The 19,093-nt window shown below is 59.2% G+C and overlaps 8 protein-coding genes across 8 annotated transcripts; 4 read left to right on the plus strand and 4 right to left on the minus strand.

The window, feature by feature from the left end:
- Positions 1-58: 58 nt before the first annotated feature.
- On the plus strand, positions 59-2,939 carry JDV02_003787 (uncharacterized protein; the record flags this gene model as incomplete). The annotated part of the gene is made up of 3 exons (XM_047984952.1): positions 59-863; positions 910-1,272; positions 1,323-2,939. The coding sequence occupies exons 1-3, from the start codon at positions 210-212 to the stop codon at positions 2,937-2,939; spliced, it is 2,634 nt and encodes an 877-aa protein (XP_047840927.1). The 5' UTR covers positions 59-209.
- Positions 2,940-2,956: 17 nt separating this feature from the next.
- Positions 2,957-3,448, minus strand: JDV02_003788 (uncharacterized protein). The gene is made up of 3 exons (XM_047984953.1): positions 3,322-3,448; positions 3,183-3,260; positions 2,957-3,133 (listed from the first exon to the last, which is right to left on the minus strand). Exons 1-3 carry the CDS (start codon positions 3,322-3,324, stop codon positions 3,056-3,058), a joined length of 159 nt encoding a protein of 52 aa, XP_047840928.1. The 5' UTR covers positions 3,325-3,448; the 3' UTR covers positions 2,957-3,055.
- A 147-nt stretch (positions 3,449-3,595) lies between these two features.
- APL2 (beta-adaptin) lies at positions 3,596-6,498 on the plus strand. Its single transcript, XM_047984954.1, has 5 exons — positions 3,596-4,064; positions 4,189-4,826; positions 4,876-5,444; positions 5,495-5,671; positions 5,723-6,498. The coding sequence occupies exons 1-5, from the start codon at positions 3,835-3,837 to the stop codon at positions 6,365-6,367; spliced, it is 2,259 nt and encodes a 752-aa protein (XP_047840929.1). The 5' UTR covers positions 3,596-3,834; the 3' UTR covers positions 6,368-6,498.
- Positions 6,210-7,448, minus strand: JDV02_003790 (uncharacterized protein). Its single transcript, XM_047984955.1, has 2 exons — positions 7,170-7,448; positions 6,210-7,059 (listed from the first exon to the last, which is right to left on the minus strand). The coding sequence occupies exons 1-2, from the start codon at positions 7,252-7,254 to the stop codon at positions 6,788-6,790; spliced, it is 357 nt and encodes a 118-aa protein (XP_047840930.1). The 5' UTR covers positions 7,255-7,448; the 3' UTR covers positions 6,210-6,787.
- A 1,781-nt stretch (positions 7,449-9,229) lies between these two features.
- JDV02_003791 (uncharacterized protein) lies at positions 9,230-11,037 on the plus strand. The gene is made up of 3 exons (XM_047984956.1): positions 9,230-9,730; positions 9,833-9,996; positions 10,056-11,037. Exons 1-3 carry the CDS (start codon positions 9,384-9,386, stop codon positions 10,715-10,717), a joined length of 1,173 nt encoding a protein of 390 aa, XP_047840931.1. The 5' UTR covers positions 9,230-9,383; the 3' UTR covers positions 10,718-11,037.
- JDV02_003792 (uncharacterized protein) lies at positions 9,494-11,871 on the minus strand. The gene is made up of 2 exons (XM_047984957.1): positions 11,282-11,871; positions 9,494-11,210 (listed from the first exon to the last, which is right to left on the minus strand). The coding sequence occupies exons 1-2, from the start codon at positions 11,819-11,821 to the stop codon at positions 10,806-10,808; spliced, it is 945 nt and encodes a 314-aa protein (XP_047840932.1). The 5' UTR covers positions 11,822-11,871; the 3' UTR covers positions 9,494-10,805.
- A 305-nt stretch (positions 11,872-12,176) lies between these two features.
- On the plus strand, positions 12,177-13,534 carry JDV02_003793 (uncharacterized protein). The gene has a single exon (XM_047984958.1). It carries the CDS (start codon positions 12,511-12,513, stop codon positions 13,417-13,419), a length of 909 nt encoding a protein of 302 aa, XP_047840933.1. The 5' UTR covers positions 12,177-12,510; the 3' UTR covers positions 13,420-13,534.
- On the minus strand, positions 13,431-18,159 carry SKI3 (Superkiller protein 3). The gene is made up of 2 exons (XM_047984959.1): positions 17,806-18,159; positions 13,431-17,740 (listed from the first exon to the last, which is right to left on the minus strand). The coding sequence occupies exons 1-2, from the start codon at positions 17,922-17,924 to the stop codon at positions 13,597-13,599; spliced, it is 4,263 nt and encodes a 1,420-aa protein (XP_047840934.1). The 5' UTR covers positions 17,925-18,159; the 3' UTR covers positions 13,431-13,596.
- Between the last annotated feature and the right edge of the window lie 934 nt (positions 18,160-19,093).

A 19,093-nucleotide genomic window follows, 5' to 3' on the forward strand; every position in this document is an offset into this window, starting at 1 on the left:
TCACGTGCTCCCGCGTTTACATCGTCATAGAGCCGCGTCTCACAGCGGTGCGGAGGACATATCTGTGGCGCACTTTCGGTCCCGTCGTTCACGAATAGTATGGGTGCTTCAGGGGTCTTCTGAAGGCCTCTCATGAATTTCGACTTTTAGTCTTAGCTTGATCATTGGATCAGCGGCCTTGCCATTCCTCGGACTGCCGGTGTTGAACCATGTCCAGCCCGGCGAAGAAGCGGAAGCTCAACAATAGCAGCAAGACCGCGGCAGCCCAGCCAAAAGGCCTGGAGTACTTTTTCTCCAAGCAAAGGCAGGTTGAAACTTCTGTGTCAGCACCCGCGGAGACTCAAGTCTCTGGCGATGGCTCTAGCAAGCTCTCAGACGAGGAGCTAGCACGGAGACTGCAAGCCGAGTACGACCTCGAAGCTTCCAATGGGCCAGCTGAAGATGGCGGGACTGAAAAGACCGAAAGAGATAAAGAGGTTTCGGGAATCACTGAGCAGTATGAACAAAATACCGAAGCCCTGACGTCGTCACCCAAAAAGGACGTGTCGAATCTGGCTGGGGTGTCGAACGGCGCACCGGAGCAGCCTGGGAAAACCCTCACGCTCCAATCGACTGGCACAGCCGAAGACGCCGTAACATCTTCAATCCCACTCGATGAATCGCCCCTTGTCTTTGACCCGTCACAATATGTGACTCAGCTCCGGCAACACTGGGCAGCAGATGGAGGGAACGCCTCATACGGACTGCTCACCAGGTGTTTTGTCCTTGTTAGCGCGACAACAAGTCGCATAAAGATCGTGGACACCCTGGTCAACTGCTTGCGGGTTTTGATTGAAGGAGATCCATCAAGCCTTCTCCCTGCTGTAAGTCGAATGCAAGTCGTATTGGGATGGGCCTAACGCGCCCCAGGTCTGGCTCGCCACCAACTCGATATCGCCGTCCTACATTTCCCTTGAGTTGGGATTAGGCGGATCGGCGATATCGAAAGCCCTAAGAAACGTCTGCGGCCTGGACAACCGATCGCTCAAGGCCATCTACGACAAGTATGGAGATGCTGGTGATGTCGCGTTTGAGGCAAAGAAGAAACAAAGCTTCACCCTTCGAAAGCCCAAGCCCTTGACCATCAAGGGCGTTTACCAATCGCTGGTCAAGATTGCCACCAGTCAAGGTCAGGGCAGCAACGAAGCAAAGCAGCGTATCGTCGATCGACTACTGCAAGATGCCCGGGGAGGCGAAGAGAGTCGCTTCATCGTGCGAACCCTTTGCCAGCATGTCAGTAGTGCTCGAGCGTATATGTGGGACATGGGCTGACACTCTTACAGCTCAGGATAGGCGCCGTCAAGACGACCATGCTCATTGCCCTCTCTCGAGCCTTCTTGTTGTCCCGCCCTCTAGAGGCAGACTTTGCCCTGAAGTCGGTGCCTGACTTATCCACACTTAAGAAGGAGGAGTTGGCTGAAGTATGGGGCAAAGCTGAAGAGATCGTCAAGGCATGCTTTGCAAGACGGCCTAACTACAATGACCTGATACCGGTGCTTCTCGAGATTGGCGTTACGGAAGAGCTATTGGTCCGTTGCGGCTTGACTTTGCACATCCCATTGCGACCTATGCTGGGCAGCATCACCCGTGATCTGTCAGAGATGTTGACCAAGCTACAAGGACGGGACTTTGCCTGCGAGTTCAAGTACGACGGCCAAAGAGCGCAAGTACACTGCGATGAAAAAGGCAAAGTGTCCATCTTCTCGCGGCATCTGGAACTCATGACGGACAAGTACCCCGATCTTGTGGAGCTGGTACCCAAGATCCGCGGGGAGGGGGTGGGCAGCTTCATCATGGAGGGGGAGGTTGTGGCCGTCGACCGGGCTACGGGAGAGCTCAAGAACTTCCAGGCACTGACGAACCGCGCGAGGAAGGATGTGGAAATTGGGAGCATCACCGTCGACGTCTGCCTCTTTTCGTTTGATCTGATGTACCTGAATGGGCAGCCGCTTCTGGACCGACCGTTTCGAGAGCGACGGGAGCTTCTGCGATCGCTCTTTACAGAGGTCCCCCACCACTTCACCTGGGTCAAGAGCCTTGACGCAACGTCCGGAGACTCTGAAGCCGTTCTGGACTTTTTCAAGTCCGCCACTGAGAGCAAGTGCGAAGGGATCATGGTCAAGATCATGGACAATTTGACCGACGTACCATACATCGACAGCGCATCAGAGCAACCCCAAGGTCTTGAAGCGTCCGAGAAACTCTCGACCCCAAAGTCCAAGTCAAAATCGAAGCAGAAGGCGAAGAACGCCGCGGCCGCGGATGGCGAAGAGGGGAAACCCAAGTCTCGGAGGAAACCGCTCTTGGCCACGTACGAGCCGGACAAGCGACTGGACTCATGGCTCAAGGTCAAGAAGGACTACAACTCGAGCTTTGATACCCTGGACTTGATCCCTGTAGCCGGCTGGCATGGGCAGGGCCGCAAGGCCAAGTGGTGGTCGCCGATGCTGCTTGCGGTGCGCAACGAGGAGACGGGAATGTTTGAGGCGGTGTGCAAGTGCATGTCTGGCTTCACCGACGCATTTTACAAAGCGAACAAGCTGTTTTACGACAACGGCGATGAGAGCGGCGAGCCGAAGAACGTTCGGTTCCAGAAGCCAAGTTTCATAGAGTACAGCGGTCCAAGTCCCGATGTGTGGTTTGAGCCGCAAGAGGTCTGGGAGATGGCATTTGCAGATATTACTCTCAGTCCGACGTATACGGCGGCGATTGGCCTGGTGAGCGACGAGAGAGGGCTGAGCCTGCGATTTCCACGGTTTTTGAAGAAGAGAGAGGACAAGGGCATTGAAGAGGCCAGCACCAACGAGTTCCTGGCTGGGCTTTGGAGAAAGCAGGAGGCAAAGGCTGTAAGCGAGCGAGATACCAAGGCAGCTGGTGAGGAAGAGGAAGACGAGGTGTGAGGCAACGGGGCAGTACACTGCTGCTTGGGCTGTCGCACTTGCCCTCACGGGACATATGAATCAATGAACAAACATGACCCCATCTGGTCGAGGACTCGAGATCATCAGCCGTCATCTCATTTGCCTGCATTGAGTTTCTGAGCTATCAAGCTGACTACGGCCACGGATCCCATGAAGAGGACGGCGTTGTAGAACTAAAAATGGTAAGCGAGGGACCTTTTTGGACGTGAGATAGAGACCTACGGCCTTTCTGGATACCTCTCTCTCCTCGTCGTCGGTCCTGGACTCGATGAAGAGCCTCCTGAGGTTGGGAAAGTTGGCCTGGTAAGGCAGGTTTTAGCGCGTAACAATAAGAAAAAAAATGGCACGAAGCGCTGCATACCATTTTGGCGTCTGACAGACCGACAATCGGCCGTGAGTCTCAGCTAAGCACAGTCAGGGAATCATCGAGAACTGCACTGCACTGCAACGATGGCTGGTCCGTCCCGGCATGAAGCTGGAGACTGGTGCGTGCTCCCTGACGCTGTGGATCCACAGCGTCAAGTACGGAGGAGCTTATGGAGCTCGGTGGAGCAGTCACCTGACTGGCTGCCGCCCCCGGGGGTTTCGTCCGGTTCAGTGGTGATGGCACTAACGATTCACCACCAAAGCGTTCCCCTGGCCATCTCGCGCGAGCTCTTGGCATATCTGGCGACGAGCATCGCATCACCCGGACCCCATTCAGCAGAGACACGCCGCTTCAACTCCCCCGCCACGGGCGCTCCGACGCATACCCGGGACAGCGACTGCGTCGACGACATCTCAATCTGCCCAGCCGAGTCGTAGACTCCTGGGCCCCTACGCCGCCGCCGTCAGAGCACCTGCTGCCCCTCCATCCCCCTTGGGCCCGACGACCATGGCGGTAAACCGCATCCGCGGCGCCTTTGCCGCGCCGCGCAAGGGCGAGACCTTTGAGCTACGAGCCGGCCTGGTCTCGCAGTACGCATACGAGCGCAAGGAGTCGATCCAAAAGACCATCATGGCCATGACTCTGGGCAAGGACGTCTCGGCACTGTTCCCCGACGTGCTCAAGAACATTGCCACGGCCGACCTTGACCAGAAGAAGCTCGTCTACCTCTACCTAATGTGAGCCCCCCTGCTAGTTACCCCGTCTGTTCACAAGCAATGCATGCATGCACGCAGGACGAGCACCGCGGTCGCAAGGTCCCTCGGGAGGGGCCGCGGAGTATCTATGGCTGACGCATGGCAGGAACTACGCCAAATCACATCCCGATCTGTGTATCCTCGCCGTCAATACGTTTGTACAAGACTCGGAAGACCCGAACCCGCTGATAAGAGCACTGGCCATCCGCACCATGGGCTGCATCCGTGTGGACAAGATGGTGGACTACATGGAAGAACCGTTACGGAAGACGCTGCGGGACGAGTCGCCGTACGTGCGCAAGACGGCCGCCATTTGCGTCGCCAAACTCTTCGACCTCAACCCTTCCATGTGCATCGAGAACGGATTTCTGGAGACGTTGCAAGAGATGATTGGAGACCCCAACCCCATGGTCGTCGCAAACTCGGTGCAGGCCCTGGCGGAAATCAGCGAGACCGCACCCGAGACGAGAGCCCTCGTCATCACTCCCGCGACGCTCAAGAAGCTTCTCATGGCTCTCAACGAATGCACGGAATGGGGCAGGATCACGATCCTCAGCACATTGGCGGACTACCAGTCCGGCGACGCCAAGGAGTCGGAGCACATTTGCGAGCGAGTCACGCCTCAGTTCCAGCACGTCAACCCGAGCGTCGTCCTGGCTGCGATCAAGGTCGTCTTTACCCACATGAAGGCTGTCAACCCGGAGTTGGTGCGATCATACCTCAAGAAGATGGCTCCGCCGCTAGGTTAGTATTTCTTCAGGACATAATGCGCCTCATACTGACGCTTGTCCAGTGACGCTGGTTGCTTCCGCCCCCGAGGTGCAGTACGTCGCGCTGCGAAACATTGATCTCCTGCTCCAGGCCAAACCCGACATCCTCAGCAAAGAGCTTCGAGTTTTCTTTTGCAAGTACAACGACCCGCCCTACGTCAAGCTGCAGAAGCTTGAAATCATGGTCAGGATAGCAAACGAGAAAAACTACGAGCAGCTACTGGCTGAGCTCAAGGAGTACGCGCTGGAAGTCGATATGGACTTTGTCCGGAGGGCCGTCAAGGCCATCGGCCAGGTGGCCATCAAGATCGAAAGCGCCAGCGCAAAGTGTGTGCAGGCCCTGGAGGATCTCATTTCTACAAAGGTCAACTACGTTGTCCAGGAATGCGTGGTCGTCATCAAGGACATCCTGCGAAAATACCCAGGGTACGAGGGTGTCATTCCAACGCTCTGCCAGCACATTGAGGACCTGGACGAGCCCGAAGCCCGTGGCGCCTTGATCTGGATCGTCGGCGAGTACGCCGAGAAGATTAGCAACGCCGACCAGATCCTGGAAGGCTTTGTGGAAGGCTTTATGGAGGAGTTTACCCAGGTGCGTTATGAACGGCTATCCGCTTCGGAGGGCGCTGCTGACGTGAACAGACTCAACTACAAATCCTTACAGCCGTCGTCAAGTTGTTCCTGAAGAAGCCCGCGAACACGCAGGGCCTCGTCCAAAAGGTGCTGCAGGCGGCAACGGCCGAAAACGACAACCCCGATATCCGTGACAGGGCTTACGTATATTGGCGGTTGCTTTCTGGCGACCTGGACGTTGCCAAGGCAAGTCTGGCCCCTCAGTCTCAAGTCTAGCTTATATTGACCTGCCGGTAGAGCATTATCCTCTCACAAAAGCCCACCATCTCTACAACCATGACCAGTCTGCCGCCGGCACTGCTCGAGCAGCTTCTGACCGAGCTGTCCACGCTGGCGTCGGTCTACCACAAGCCTCCCGAATCGTTTGTCGGCAAGGGCCGCTTCGGCGCGGACGAGATTCAGCGGGCAGCCATCCAAGAGCAGCGCCAGAACCTTGCCGACAATCCGATTGCGGCCTCTGTGGCGGCTGCTGCTGCAGCCAATGGCACTGGCAGCGGTGCGTCGCAGAGCAACATCGAGAACCTCCTCGACATCGACTTCGACGGCGCGGCCCCGGCGTCGCATGAACAGCAAAGCGCCACGGCAACCCCGGATCGCATGGCCAGTCCCGCTGGCGGCGCACCTTCGGGTGGCATGGCCGATATGATGAGCATGTTTGACGCGCCGGCCGCCAGCAACAGCAGCAGCAACGGGACGCCCGCGCCGAGTGGAGGAGGAGGTGGTGGTGGGTTGAACGACTTGATGAGCGGGTTCGAGGGCATGAACTTTGGAGGCGAGCCGTCACACCAGCCGCTGCCCGCGGCAATGCAGCTGCACAACGCGCAGGGCGGCGAGGGGCAGGGCCCGAAAAAGGACAGCGACGATTTGTTGGGTTTGCTGTAGAGACACGGAGTCCTCGGCGCTTGAAACTGTTGGCGTAGCGTTGGCCTAAATGGACACGCAAGTGTCCGCTGCAACGGAGTGATTGAAGGGACATGGAACAAGGCGCCAGTGGCGGTGCAAGTATAATGAAGTCTTCCTTGTTCATGTGTCGAAAGTATGGCGCTCGTAGCATCTCTGCGCCTTGTGGTATCGTATCGATTCGGGCCGCCGGCCCCGTCCCGCTCCAGCATGTTCCAGCACAGCCTATTGCCGGATCGCTGTGCGCCCACGACCATCTATCCATTGCACGGGGGTTCTTGTCACCAGCGAGCTTGTCCAGTGCTATATATAGTCCGCTCGCTGCTCCCTGCGGCGCCCATTCTCTCTCTCTCTCTCCCTTTGTCGTATATACACACCCGCATACGGCACAGCACGTCCGCGTCACTGCGTTGTGCCCTCGACGTGGCCGCCCACGGTGCCGGCGAGCGAGGGCCCCGTCGTCGTCGTCGTCGTCGTTCCCTCCTCCTTGGCGGCGTCGGCCTTTGCCCTGTCGCGCCGCCACTCGTCGGGTGTCTGGCAGCGGGCGGTCCAGGCGTGGATGGCGGCGATCTCGTCCTTGAGGGCGGCGTTGACGAGGCGGTGGCGCTTGAGCGACGTGAGGCCCTGGAACTGGGGGGAGACGATGAGCGTGGTGAAGGCTTGGCCGCAGCCGCCTGTTGTTTGTTGCGCCAGTTGTCAGCGAGGTGACTCCCTTTTCTACAATTTCTCCTTTTTTTTTCTTCTCTTTCTTCTGTTTCTCTCTCCTTTCGATTGCTTGACGTACCAGACATGTCCGTCACCTCGACGTGCTCGGCCTTGAGGCGCTCCGTGATGGCCGCGCGCAGGGTGTCGTCTGTGATTTGCGCCATGGCCGGAGGGACGGGAGAGAGGAGGGACGGAGGAGGCGACACGAGGGGCGGGCGAAGGATATCTCTGTCCCTCTCTTTTGCACGCGCGCTGAGAATGGGATTTTGGCGTTGGGATAGCGGCGACGGCGAGTGCGTGATGGTGGTGGGTGGTGGGATGGATTGATGATTGATTGATAAGACGGGACGGGAATCCCATGGTGGGGGCGGGGGAAAGAAGGGACACGACAGTGGGGTGGGGAAGGACCACGAACTACTAACCTGACCAACTATACGTAGCTCGTACTGTGCTGGACTCAACTGCGGCGTCATCAGTGTGGAACGTCCAGACAGTGCACGGCACGCGGAGGGGAGGACGGGTCAATATCCGCCACGTCGGTCCCTACCTTACGCGGCTGCCAGAGTATAGATAGTCCAGTTCCTCCTGCAGCTTGCAAAGAAGAAAAAAAGAACTGAAACGGCCCGACAAACCCAGGTCCTACCTATGTCTCCTGCCAAGCAGGTGCGTCAGCGTTTTTCTCGGCGTCAAGCCAACATAATGCCGGACAGGCTGCCTACTAATGTTAGTAGTCAAGTCTCCCGCTGTGGCCATTGAAAGTTTATTAGTGACAGCGCGCGTATACCCCTTGGGCGTTACCGATACGCGGCCTCAAGTCCAGGAAAACGTGACATTATGTAAAGACCGTTAGCCAACAGCCGTCCCGGAGGGCGGAGCCACCGACATCAGGGTCATCAATCGTTTTGTCCATCCTTACATGATGGATTCTCGCGACGCAAAAGCCACACAGGCAGCACGCGTCTGTTTCAGCACCTTACCAGGCAGGGCACGCTCGGCAGCAAAGTAAGTTGTTTGACGTAATTTGCTCTTCCCCGGCCAACAACTCCGGTCCGACCCAGGGCCTGTCTAGCCTCCCTGGCTGCCGCCTCTGCTGGTGGCAGTAAGAAAGAAGACGAGGAGAAGAATCAGGATACCCCTAAGAAAGCTGAGGCAAGCGAATGGCGCCCACGATTCCGTACCTATGGCTTCTGCTGCGGTACCCAATGCAGATTCCAGGTCTTGACGTGGGTGCCCTCAAGAGATGGAAAAGAAAACTACGACACTTTTCAATGGAGATATGCATGGTGCAGCGACGAAAGTCCGGTACGTGGCCCAGAGGCATCTCGCCTACCTGTAGCCCTCCCTCTATACTTCGTGCATATAGAGTCATACATATCACGAGGCTACCACTACTGTCCCATGCAAGATGGAAACATATCCCTACGACGTGTAGATGCTGACAGAAGTACCGCGGGTTAAAACAAAGTGCCTGGCAGATGGCGCCGGATGCTACAGGTGGAACAACGAAATGTTTGCTCATTGCAGCTGAAGAGGTTGATGAGGCTTGTCCCTGCGCGTCTCTGCGCGTGGGGGCTAGGGCAACGGGGTGCGGTGGGCATCATCATCGACATCATCACCATCACCATCCATCGCCATCATCAAGTTACCGAGGCGGGTGAGGGGGGTCGGCGGGTGGGGATGGCCGGACTGGACAGTTTATGTGAGTTGCTAGCTTGGAAGTAGGGGCTTCGGAATGATGATGATGATGATGATGCTGCTACGGATGGCAATTGCTTCGCAAGATTCTGTCTGTTGACGGGTGCTTTTTGTTTGTGTGTGTGTGTGTGTGTGTGTGTGTGTGTGTGTGTGTGTGTGTGTGTGTGTGTGTGTGTGTGTGTTTGTCTTTCCTGCACGCCGTCTGGCGCAGGGTCTCGGGTTAGCTGTGTTGGCGAACAGAATAGCGTCAAGAATTAATATACTGTAACTTAGTTTGTACGAGGGAAGTGGAGGAGAGAAGCTGCCTTTTGTTACCACTAGACTCTAGTAACTAATACCACAGCCCAGTGCGACAGGACACGGTATGAGCTCACTGTGGGGAGAGAGAGAGCAGCAACTTAGTGAAGCGCAACAAGCTCCACCTCAGCTCCATACTCGTCCTACAATTTCACTTGCCCATATCGACAGCCTACTAAAGCTTCAACCTCACCTCCATCGCTCGTACGGAGCCGCTCATTCCACCGCCACGCTCCTCTTTGTGCACAGAGTTCAAGCTTTCCCTTCGCGCCCGTGATTTTGGAGAGCCGTCCGCCCTGACATGAGGTCCATTGGCCTCCTCCTCCGCCGCATCCCGCCTCTCCGTCCCTACGCACCTTTGCCGCGCCGCGTGCTCGCCTCCCGGCATCACCACGCGGCCCAGCTCGTCGTCGCTCGTCCAAACTCCTCCGCCGCGTCGCTCATCCGCGCACAGCAGCAGCGGGCCTTTCGCACGAGCTCACCCCAGCGGCAAGGACGGCATCAGCCCGCAGACGGCGACGACGGCAGCAGCAGCAGCAGCAGCTCCAGCATCATGGCCAGTGACGCGGAATCGGGCGGCGCCTGGGGCGCGTGGCAGGTCCAGCCGTCGCGGTTCACGCAGCGCGTCGTCGACGCCATGAAGAGGCTGTAAGTACGCCCCTCTTCGCCGTCACTCGTGAGACCATCGAGAGCTCTGGTTTAGGATAAAACAACACTGGGGAGCAGCGTCTGACGCAGCGGATTCTACAGGTATCCCGAGGAGCTCGCGGATCGCTCGTGGGACAACGTCGGCCTGCTCGTTGGCAGCGCCGACGGTGCAAACTCGAGCACCAAGGTTCTCGTCACCAATGACCTCACGTACCAAGTTGCCATGGATGCCATTGAGCAAGGCGTTGCCGTCATAGTCAGCTATCGTGCGTCGCCGACTCACTTTTCTCTCATGTAAATGTGTGATTCATTCTGACAGACCCAGACCCCTTCATCTTCTCCGGCCTCAAGTCCATCACCCACAAGGATCCGCAGCAGACCACCCTCCTGCGCCTCGTCCAGGCCGGCATCGCCGTCTATTGTCCCCACACAGCCATCGACGCGGCGCCCAAGGGCCTCAACACGTGGCTCGCCGACATCGTCTCGGGCCCGCACCAGAGTGACCGTTCCGTGGCCATCCCTTGCGCCGCGGCTCCCGAGTCGCACTCACCGGCGGGGTACGGAGCCATCGGCCGCTTCGACCCGAAGAAGCCCGTGCCCTTGGCAGAGATTCTGAAGCGCCTAGCCGAAAAGCTGGGCGGCCTGCGGCACATCATGATCGCGAGCCCCGTTGGCGCTGATGTCAAGACCACCGAGGTACGGAGCTTCGGCGTGTGCGCGGGCAGCGGATACGACGTGCTGAAAAGCGCCGACGTGGACCTGCTCGTGACGGGCGAGACGAGCCACCACTCGGCGCTCCGGGCGATCCAGCAGGGCAGAACGTTGGTGCAGGTGTTCCACAGCAACTCGGAGCGAGGCTACCTCAACGAGGTCTTGCGACCGCAGCTCGAGACAGAGTTGCGGAGGACAGTGCCCGAGGCGCAGGTGGTGCTGAGTCACAATGACAAGGACCCATTTAGGATTTTGGATGTCAGCGAGTTGTCCTAAGACGTGTCGAGGAGCGCGGCGTTGAACGGCGTTGCTGTAAAGTAGAGAGTTGCGAACAGGCCTTGATTGTCGTGGCTTCCCTCGTTTCCTATCGGCTGGCCGTGGATGTCCTGGCCGACGGCGGCTCTCTCGTTGGCCTCACGATGGCGTCACCCTCGTCGATGAGCGCCTGCACATTATCGCCCCCGACGCCCTGCTCTTTCCACGACACCAGCAGCTTCCGCGGCAGCTCCCACTGTCGCCTCGCCTCCTCCATCTTGCCCTCCTTCGCCAGGGCCCGCAAACGCGGGGGCACGGCCAGCGCCTCGGCCGCGAGCTCCTTGGTACGTCTCCGGCGCGCCTCGGCCTCCCTCCTCTGGCCCTGCTCCGTGTCGGGCGCCGGCACCGAGGCGCGCGCGGCCTCTCGTATGGACGAGGCCTGGCTGTAGATTTGGGCAATGGCCGGGTCGAGCGTCGAGGCCATTGGGTTCAGGGGATCCATGTTGGCACGCATCTGTATTCCCGTCAGCTTAGCTTATCCCACACACATGAGCTTTTGCCATGCTAGGAGGGGGAAGATTGTACTTTTCGTATCGTCTCCGTCGCCGTGATGAGCTTGCTGTAGTTGTCGTAGACGAGCGCCTTCTTCTCCGCGTCCAGCGCGCGCACCTCGCCCACCACCTGCGCGTACAGCCGCAGCAGGTCCTCGAGCCCGCTCTCCGCGACCACCTTGTCGACGTACTCGTCGGCGTTGAAGTCGGCGGCGTCGAGGTCACTGGCTGGCACCTCCGAGTCGGGGACCTCGATGCGCGGTAGCGTCGGCGTCGTCGTCGCACCCGCGGTGGCGGCAGCGGCGGCAGCAGCAGCGCGGAGGTTGTAGTACTCGCGGAGGGCGGCGCGATTGGAGCGCTTGGCGGCGGCCGCGGATGATGATGATGATGCCGCTGCTGCGGTACCGGTGGCGGCGGCCGATGATGCTGTTGGGTTGGCGTTGTTGACGGGCGAGGTGACGGCGGAGCGGGCGGCTTCGAGAGATGGCCGGCCCGAGGAGGTGGGCGTGCCGGAGGAGGGGAGGCGGCGGAGGGGGGCGACGGAGGATTCGCGCGGTGAGGCGATGGTCGACATGGCTTCGGGGGGTTGTGCCCGAGGGGCCGGAGGCGGGCCTGGATGTGCGTCTCGCCTTGAGCGATGAGGTTGACGTGGATGGATGGACGGATGTCACCTGTGCTGTGCTGGAGGTTAGGTAGGTAGCGCTGGAGCTGAGGTGAGAGTTATTGCGGGGAGCTCCAGGGGCTGCGACAGGCCACTGGCGGACTTCCCAGGTTCCAACCTCCTAGGTAACCTTTAGATCCATGGATGCACTAAGCCGGGCCTGGAAATATTCTAGACGGGTGCTACCACCACTACATCGACCGGAACTGATGGAGCATGAATGGAGGGAGCGCCACACTTTCACGACAACTTCAACGTCCTACGTCACGTCAAAGTCCAAACTGTTCGACACGTCTACCCCACGGGCTCCTGGCGCGCCGAGTGAGAAGAGGCGGCGCACTACACAATCGCACATCTATGCCAAATCTCGAAAAGAAAGCCAGCGAGTCGCACCTAGTCGAGCCAGCCGTGTCCAGACAGGCAGCCAGCAGGACGCACCCGACGACAACTGCTGCACGTCGTGATAGCCTCACGCAGCCGTCACTCGCACACTGACCTACTCACTCACCCACGTACAACTTACTACTGCTCAACAACCCACGCACCAACTCACCGTCCCATCCACATAGCCACCCCCCCTCCTTTCCCGAGCGTCCATCATCATGGACCTCACCGCCCAGTTCCGCGCCTCCCTCCTCGCGCAGTCCTTCCCCCCTCCCTCCACAACCTTCCTCACCTCCCTCCTCGCCACGCGCTCCCCCCCTCCACCGCTCCCTTCCCTGCTCGCCACCGCAAAGGCCCGCCTCCTCGCCTGCGACCTCACCACCAGCACCTCTGTCGACCGCGCGATGCTCGCCGCGCTGCCCTCCACCACCACCGCCTCGTCGTCATCATCCTCCTCGTCCTCTAGCAACAACAACAATAATCACGCCAACAGAAACAGCGCCATCACAAACAACAATAACGCACCGGTAGCATCAGCAGCAGCGGCGGCAAAGGAAATCAGGATCCAGCGCGACGTCCACGTCCAGGTCCTCGACGTCGAGAACCTCAGCGCCAGCCGCTGGGAGCAGGTCGAGGAGCTCGAGGCCGTGGCCAGGGGCGAGCGCACCCGCGGGAGGCAGGTCGTGCGCGTGGTGCCCGCCGACGACGATGATGGGACCACCGACGCGAGCCAGACGCAGACGCAGACGCAGACAACGACGAGCACCACTACCACCACCACCACCTCACAGGCCAGAGGTGCTGCGGGAAGTGGTATTCCAACAGCAACAGCCGCAGTCCCCGCGGGACCGAACGCGACGCACCGCCTCGTGCTGCAAGACCACCAGGGCAACCGCATCTACGCCGTGGAGCTGCGGCGCGTGGACCGCATCGCCGTGGGCAGGACGGGCATCGGGGAGAAGATGGTTCTGCGGGCGGGCACCGTGATTTCGCGCGGCAGCGTGTTGCTCACGCCCGAGACGTGCACGGTTCTGGGCGGCAGGGTCGAGGCGTGGCACGAGGCGTGGCTGCAGGGCCGTCTGGCGAGGTTGAAGGAGGCGGTGGGCGGCGGCGACGGGCCGCGCTGATGCATCATGTCATGCATACGTGCATATGTGCATACGTTTCTGTTTCTCCGTCGACAGCGCGTCGATGTACTTTTGCAGTTCTATCAAGATACCCCCAGCCATGACCATGATACTGGATGCATATTCTCAACCATGCCCCTCCCCCTGAATGCCAACAACACCTCTGCAAATGCCCGTCTACATGCCTGCCGTGGCCACCTCTAGGGCCACCCATCCAGGTTTCTCCCATGGCGCAAGCATGGTAGCTCTCTGCGCGTCCGCGGCCTTGCCCGTGCCGGCATAGGCGCTGGCAAGGTCCTGAGCCTCCAGCACGCCCCGCGGCGGTATGCCCCTGACGGCCACCTCGAGGGCCATCTGGGACGCGTACGGATCGCCCGTCGTTTCCGCGAGGGACGACCACCCGTGCGGGAGATGCGGATACAGCATCACGTCCTGCTGGATCTGCGTCAACATGTCCTGCTCTGTGCGGCCGTCACCCAGGCCGGCAATGGCCCGGAGCACCTCGCCAATGTGCGACTGTTCCGTCGTCGTGACGCGTTCGTTGGTACGAAGCTTCTGGAGTTCCTCCACGACAGCTTCCAGGCTATCTTCGTCCTGGTCTAGCAGCGCGATGACGCCAAGCAGAACAACACTCTGGACATGATCCGGCCGCCTCTCAATCACTTCGAACAGGGCTGAGCGGGCCTTATCCCGCGACTCCTCCGAGCCTTGCGCCCAAAGAACCTGGGCAAGAAGACACGTCGCGTCAGGGCTGTTGTCCGACTCTCCCAGCGCGGCCTCGAAGCACTTTTGCGCCTCGTCGTACTGCTCCAAGTAGTATTGCCCTAAACCGACGGTCAGGTGCGCTGATAACCTAGCCTTCTTCCGTTGCTCGCCCGTCAACTCGCTCTCGCTCTCGTCACCGCTCAGGCCGAGAGCCATGTCGCCGCACTCCACGGCTTGGCCGTACGACCCGGCGGCGAGGTACGCCCTCGCCAAGTCGGTCTTTGCTAATGTGAACCGCGCAAGACTGTCCGCAGACTCGGTGGCCTCATAGTCAGCCTCGATAAGGTCGCAAATCTTTTCCAGCGTCTGCACTGCAGGGGCATGCTCCCTCGTCCGCTCCTGGAGCATGGTTGACAAATGGCCAAATGCCATGTCTTGAGGGCGCAGGCTTTGCAACTGATTTAGTGCAAATAGCGGCTGTATGAGAGAAGCCACAGTCATGTTAGGCGGAGCCGTGAGGATGTGGTCGAAGGTAGATGCCGAGTAGTGCCGCCGTGTGGGAACTGACGAGGCCTCGGAAATCTCCATGGCATGTGTGAAGAGTCCCCGGGCCTCCTTTGCGTTGCCGACAAGCAGCGCAACGAATCCCTGTCCCAGCCAGGCGTGTGCGTAGTCCGGGTCTGCCGACTGTGCTCGAGTGAATGCCTCGTTTGCCACCCTCATGTCACCAGACAGCAAGGCCAAGACCCCCAGATTGGTCCAAGCCACCGGGCTGCGCTCGTTCAAGTGCAGGCTCCTGACGAACGCGTGTTGCGCAACGGGCGGGTTGATGTCGCTTGTCACCACTCCAAGCGCGTTCCAAAACTCGGAATTGCCACTCTCCAGCTCGATGGCTCGCTTGAACGCCCTCACCGCGGCCCTGACGTAGTTGCCCGACTTCTTCCGCTGCGGGACCGGCAAGCATGAGTGCGCGCGAAACTCGGCCCAGCCCAAGTTGTAGTGTGCGACGGCTTGCGCATGGATGTCGCCTGAGGAAACGTGAATGGCCAGCTTGTGGCACAGAATGGTTGCGTGAAGGCACCGTGTAATGCTGCCGCCCATGACGTCTCCATCTCCGTTGGTGCTGGGGGCATAGACGACGTCTGTTGCAACCTTGTCCACTGCACTGAGCGTGTCAAAAGCTTGTTGATTCCCGCTCTCCAAAAGCCCCTTGGTGGCCTGGGATGGAAAATCAGCAGCACGACTCTGAACAGACGAGAACACGGAGCAAGCGTCCGCAAGGCTCTTCCAAAAGTTGAATGTGTCTCGCACACTCCCACTCGTGGTGGCTGCAAAGTCGATGGTGTCCATGGCAAGCTGGACAGCCTTTCCAAACAAACCCTTTTCCACACATGCCAGAGCGTTGTCCACGAGAGTCTGCATTAGCGCAATGATGACTCCCTCTTCTCCAGCATGAGTCTGTAGCACGGCTTGATATAGGGCAATTGACTCGTCATAGTCGCCCAGTTCTCGCTTGATATTGGCGAGCATGTACTTGGTGAACCACGTGTCGCCGGATATGTCGACGGTGCTCTCCGTCTCCAGGCTCTGTGCATTCATTATGGCCTTTGTGGCGGCAATGTATCGCCCGGAGCTGTGGTAACTCTCGCCCAAGCCGACCCACGAATGGTAGTCTCCAGGCGAGAGCCTGAGTGCGGCCTGAAACGACACAATCGCTTTGTGAACGTCCTGCTTGTTGAGCTCGGCCACGCCTAGCGCGGCAAACGGCCAGCTGATTCCCTTCCTCTTCGACCCAGGCGGTGGTTTGACCTTGCCCGAGTCTACCACGCGCTGGGCAACAAGCTCTACCCGATCCCAGTCGCCGTCTTCTGCAAACGACCGGGCCAATCGCTCCGCGGCGACAACCTCTGCCGACGACAGCTCGAGCGCCTTCTGGAAGCACCGACGCGCTCTCTTCCGATCTTTGGCGTAGTCGTTGTAGAATATGCCAAGGCTGGTGTATGTCGGAGCGTGGTTGAGGTTACTGTTGAGAGCGGCCAGCCAGTATGCATATGCACTATCGCCCTTTCGCTGTTTTCTCGCCTGCCGACTCGAGTCCAGGTTCCAAATGCAGGAGCCGATACGGTATTGAGTGTCAGCGAGCAAATCCTTGTCGTCGGCTTTCTTTTGCTCCAGCTGCTGGACGCAGTCCAAGAGCTCGGCCTTGGCGGTCTGCCAGTCCCCTTTCAAGGCCTTGACCCAGGCCGCCTCAGACCTGACGCGGATATTCGAGGGGTCGCGCCCGAGCGCACGAGTTAGGTAGTCAACGGCCTCATCGTACTCCTCCTCTTCCTCAAAGATGAGCCCCACGCCGATCATGGCCGGCGTCGAAGTCTCGTCATGCTCAAGCACCTTGTCAAATAGGGCTTTGGCTTCTTGGTGATGCCTAGGCGACTGGTAGTAGACCAGCGCTGTGCCCAGGGAAAGCGAGTACGCGTCACAAGTGTTGCGAAAGGAGAGGCCTGTTCTTGTGCGCTCCTTGGCAGCGAACTGCTGGGCCTTGCGCATGAGCTCGACCGTGCTCTCGTACTCGCCAAGGTGAAGAAAGTAATGGCCGACTAAACGATACGCAAAGGTGGACTCGGTGCCTGTGATGCCCTCGGTGATCATGATGAGGCGATCGTCGTCTGTCAGCGGGACGAATGACGTGGGAACACCGCCGTCCTCATCGTCATCTTCGCTGTCATCTGACCCGGCCATTGACGCGGCCTTCTTCTCTGTCTCGGCGGGTGCGGGGAACGGCGATATGGCGCTCGTCAGGTAGCCCGTGATGACCTTGTAAAGATCGCTGTCGGGAAAGAAGCCGCAGTACTCTCGCAAGACGTTGACATCCCAGTCCTTGATGTCTTTGTGGTCTTGCCAGTTGATGGCAATGTCCCACGCCAGCTTGAAGGGGTGCTTGATGATGACCATGTCGCTTGCGAGGCCACGTACTTTGGCCTGCTCGTCCGCTTTTCCAGCGGCGGGGGCGACCAGCAGGCGGTCATGGCAGTGCTGGAGGAGCTTTTCCTCGTACGTTCTCCTCACATCATCATCGCTGGTCCAGTTGATCAACTGTCGATAGATGTGCTCCAGCTTGCTGAGCGAAAATACCTCCCGCTTGACCTCGACGGTGACATCGGTCAATGTGGCACCTAGACGCGTCCGTCGTTCCCCAATGAGCGTGTTGATGCGCTTCTTTTCAAACTCTTCAAGGATGAGGGCAATGGTTTCATAGGTCCTTGCGGGATGTGGAAAGCGCCCTTCAAGTACCTGGTAGAGGGGGCTGTCCGGGAGCTGGATCCACAAGGCATCGGCATACTGAAGCTTGTCGCCCTGCGCCCTAGCAAAGTCGACAAACTTGTCAACGACATCTTGGCACTTAAACATGTCGTCGGCATCGCGAAACACGTGGGCCAGGCTGACGACGGCCCGCTGATACTCGGGCAGCTTCTTGGCGCCTTGCTTCTCATAGATTTTGATGAGGCCCTGGTAGGCCTGCGCGTCCTGTGGACGCAGGGCGGTGGCATTCTGGTAGACTGTCTCGGCCTCGTCAAGCCGGTTTGTCTTGTCCAAGGCAAAGGCCAGAAAGATGAGCCTGGGCGCGGTCAGCCGGGTCAGTTCCGTCAACCGACATGGGAGAAAGGGGGGCAAGTCACGCACGCCTGGTAGTTTTTGGGGTCCTTTTTCAGGTAGCCCTGGGCCTGCTCGATGGCATCGTCAAAGTTTTGCTGCCGAATCGCATCGTTGATGGACTTGAGCAGCGCCTTGGACCCCGACATGACTGCTCAACGGATAGAGCGAGGGCCCGGGCTCAGGTGGAGGCAACCAATCCGACAGGCAGGTGAATGGGAGTTGCGAGGGTTCGTGGAGCTGTCAAGGTCGCTGTCATGGCCAATACCGAGACAGGACCTGGTTGGTTTGGCGTTGGGCTTGAGAGTCTCGCGATACAGTAGCGGGCGAAAGTTTGCTGCGTCACTGACGGGCTGTGTTACGTCGTTGAAGCCTCCAGCGTCATGCACCAATGACCGCGAAGGAGCGCTGGGGCTCATCTCACCAACACACTGCAGCGACTTCCAGGGCTCGCTCCATCCACAGCGCCATCCCAGGTGGGGGGCTTGAGCCGAGGATTGGCCGGACGGAGGGTTGCACTGAGGTTGCGCACCAAAGCAGCTCCTTCCTCATGGGCCTTGGCCTGCCACTAGCTCGGTAATAAGCAGCAGTGCAGTGGGGAGCAAACGTGGTTGGGCGGGGGCTCCCATCTCCCTGGAAATCCCCTCCAATTTTCCCCATCCATCCCAATAAATGCCGATCGCGGTATACCGACAACGGGGTCTAGTGATGTGCTCTCGGCATCGCAGTATTTACATACATACGTTGGTACCAGACAACAGACGCCCGCTCGCGCCTCTCGTTGTTCTCGATCAATCTTCGTCGTCGACTGTCTTTTCAGCTTGCCGCCGCGTCCAAGATGGGCGCCTCCTCGATAGCTCGCACTCATCGGGCTTGATCCCCTCCCTCTCCCCCCTTGCGCCGCCAACAATGTTTGCCCTCGATGCGGGCCACAGCATTGGGGCACCCTTTGACGGCCCTGGGCAGCTCGGTTGATGGACTGATTGTCCCGGTCATATGATGGTTCGTTCTGCAGCGGAGATCGACAAGGCGCTGAAGGATACTTGGCAGCTCGACGACGGGACGGCCGGGCTTCCAGACTCGACGGACCGCGGCCACGAGGATCATCGGAAAGCCAACAGCCACGCACGCCCACGACCGCAGACACGCCGTGGAGGCGTGGGCGTTGCCAGCGCCACACGCATCGCTGGCGCTCGGCTTTCGTCGCCACGGCCTGCATGCCTCGTGGCGGGCGTCGCCACACGGACCAACAAAGCGACGCTGGCTGCTCGTCAATGACTCAATAGTCCACCGCATCGCATTGTCCGCACCGGACAGC

The sequence above is a fragment of the Purpureocillium takamizusanense genome, chromosome 3 (assembly GCF_022605165.1).
Source record: "Purpureocillium takamizusanense chromosome 3, complete sequence".
NCBI classification, from domain to species: Eukaryota; Fungi; Ascomycota; class Sordariomycetes; order Hypocreales; family Ophiocordycipitaceae; genus Purpureocillium; species Purpureocillium takamizusanense.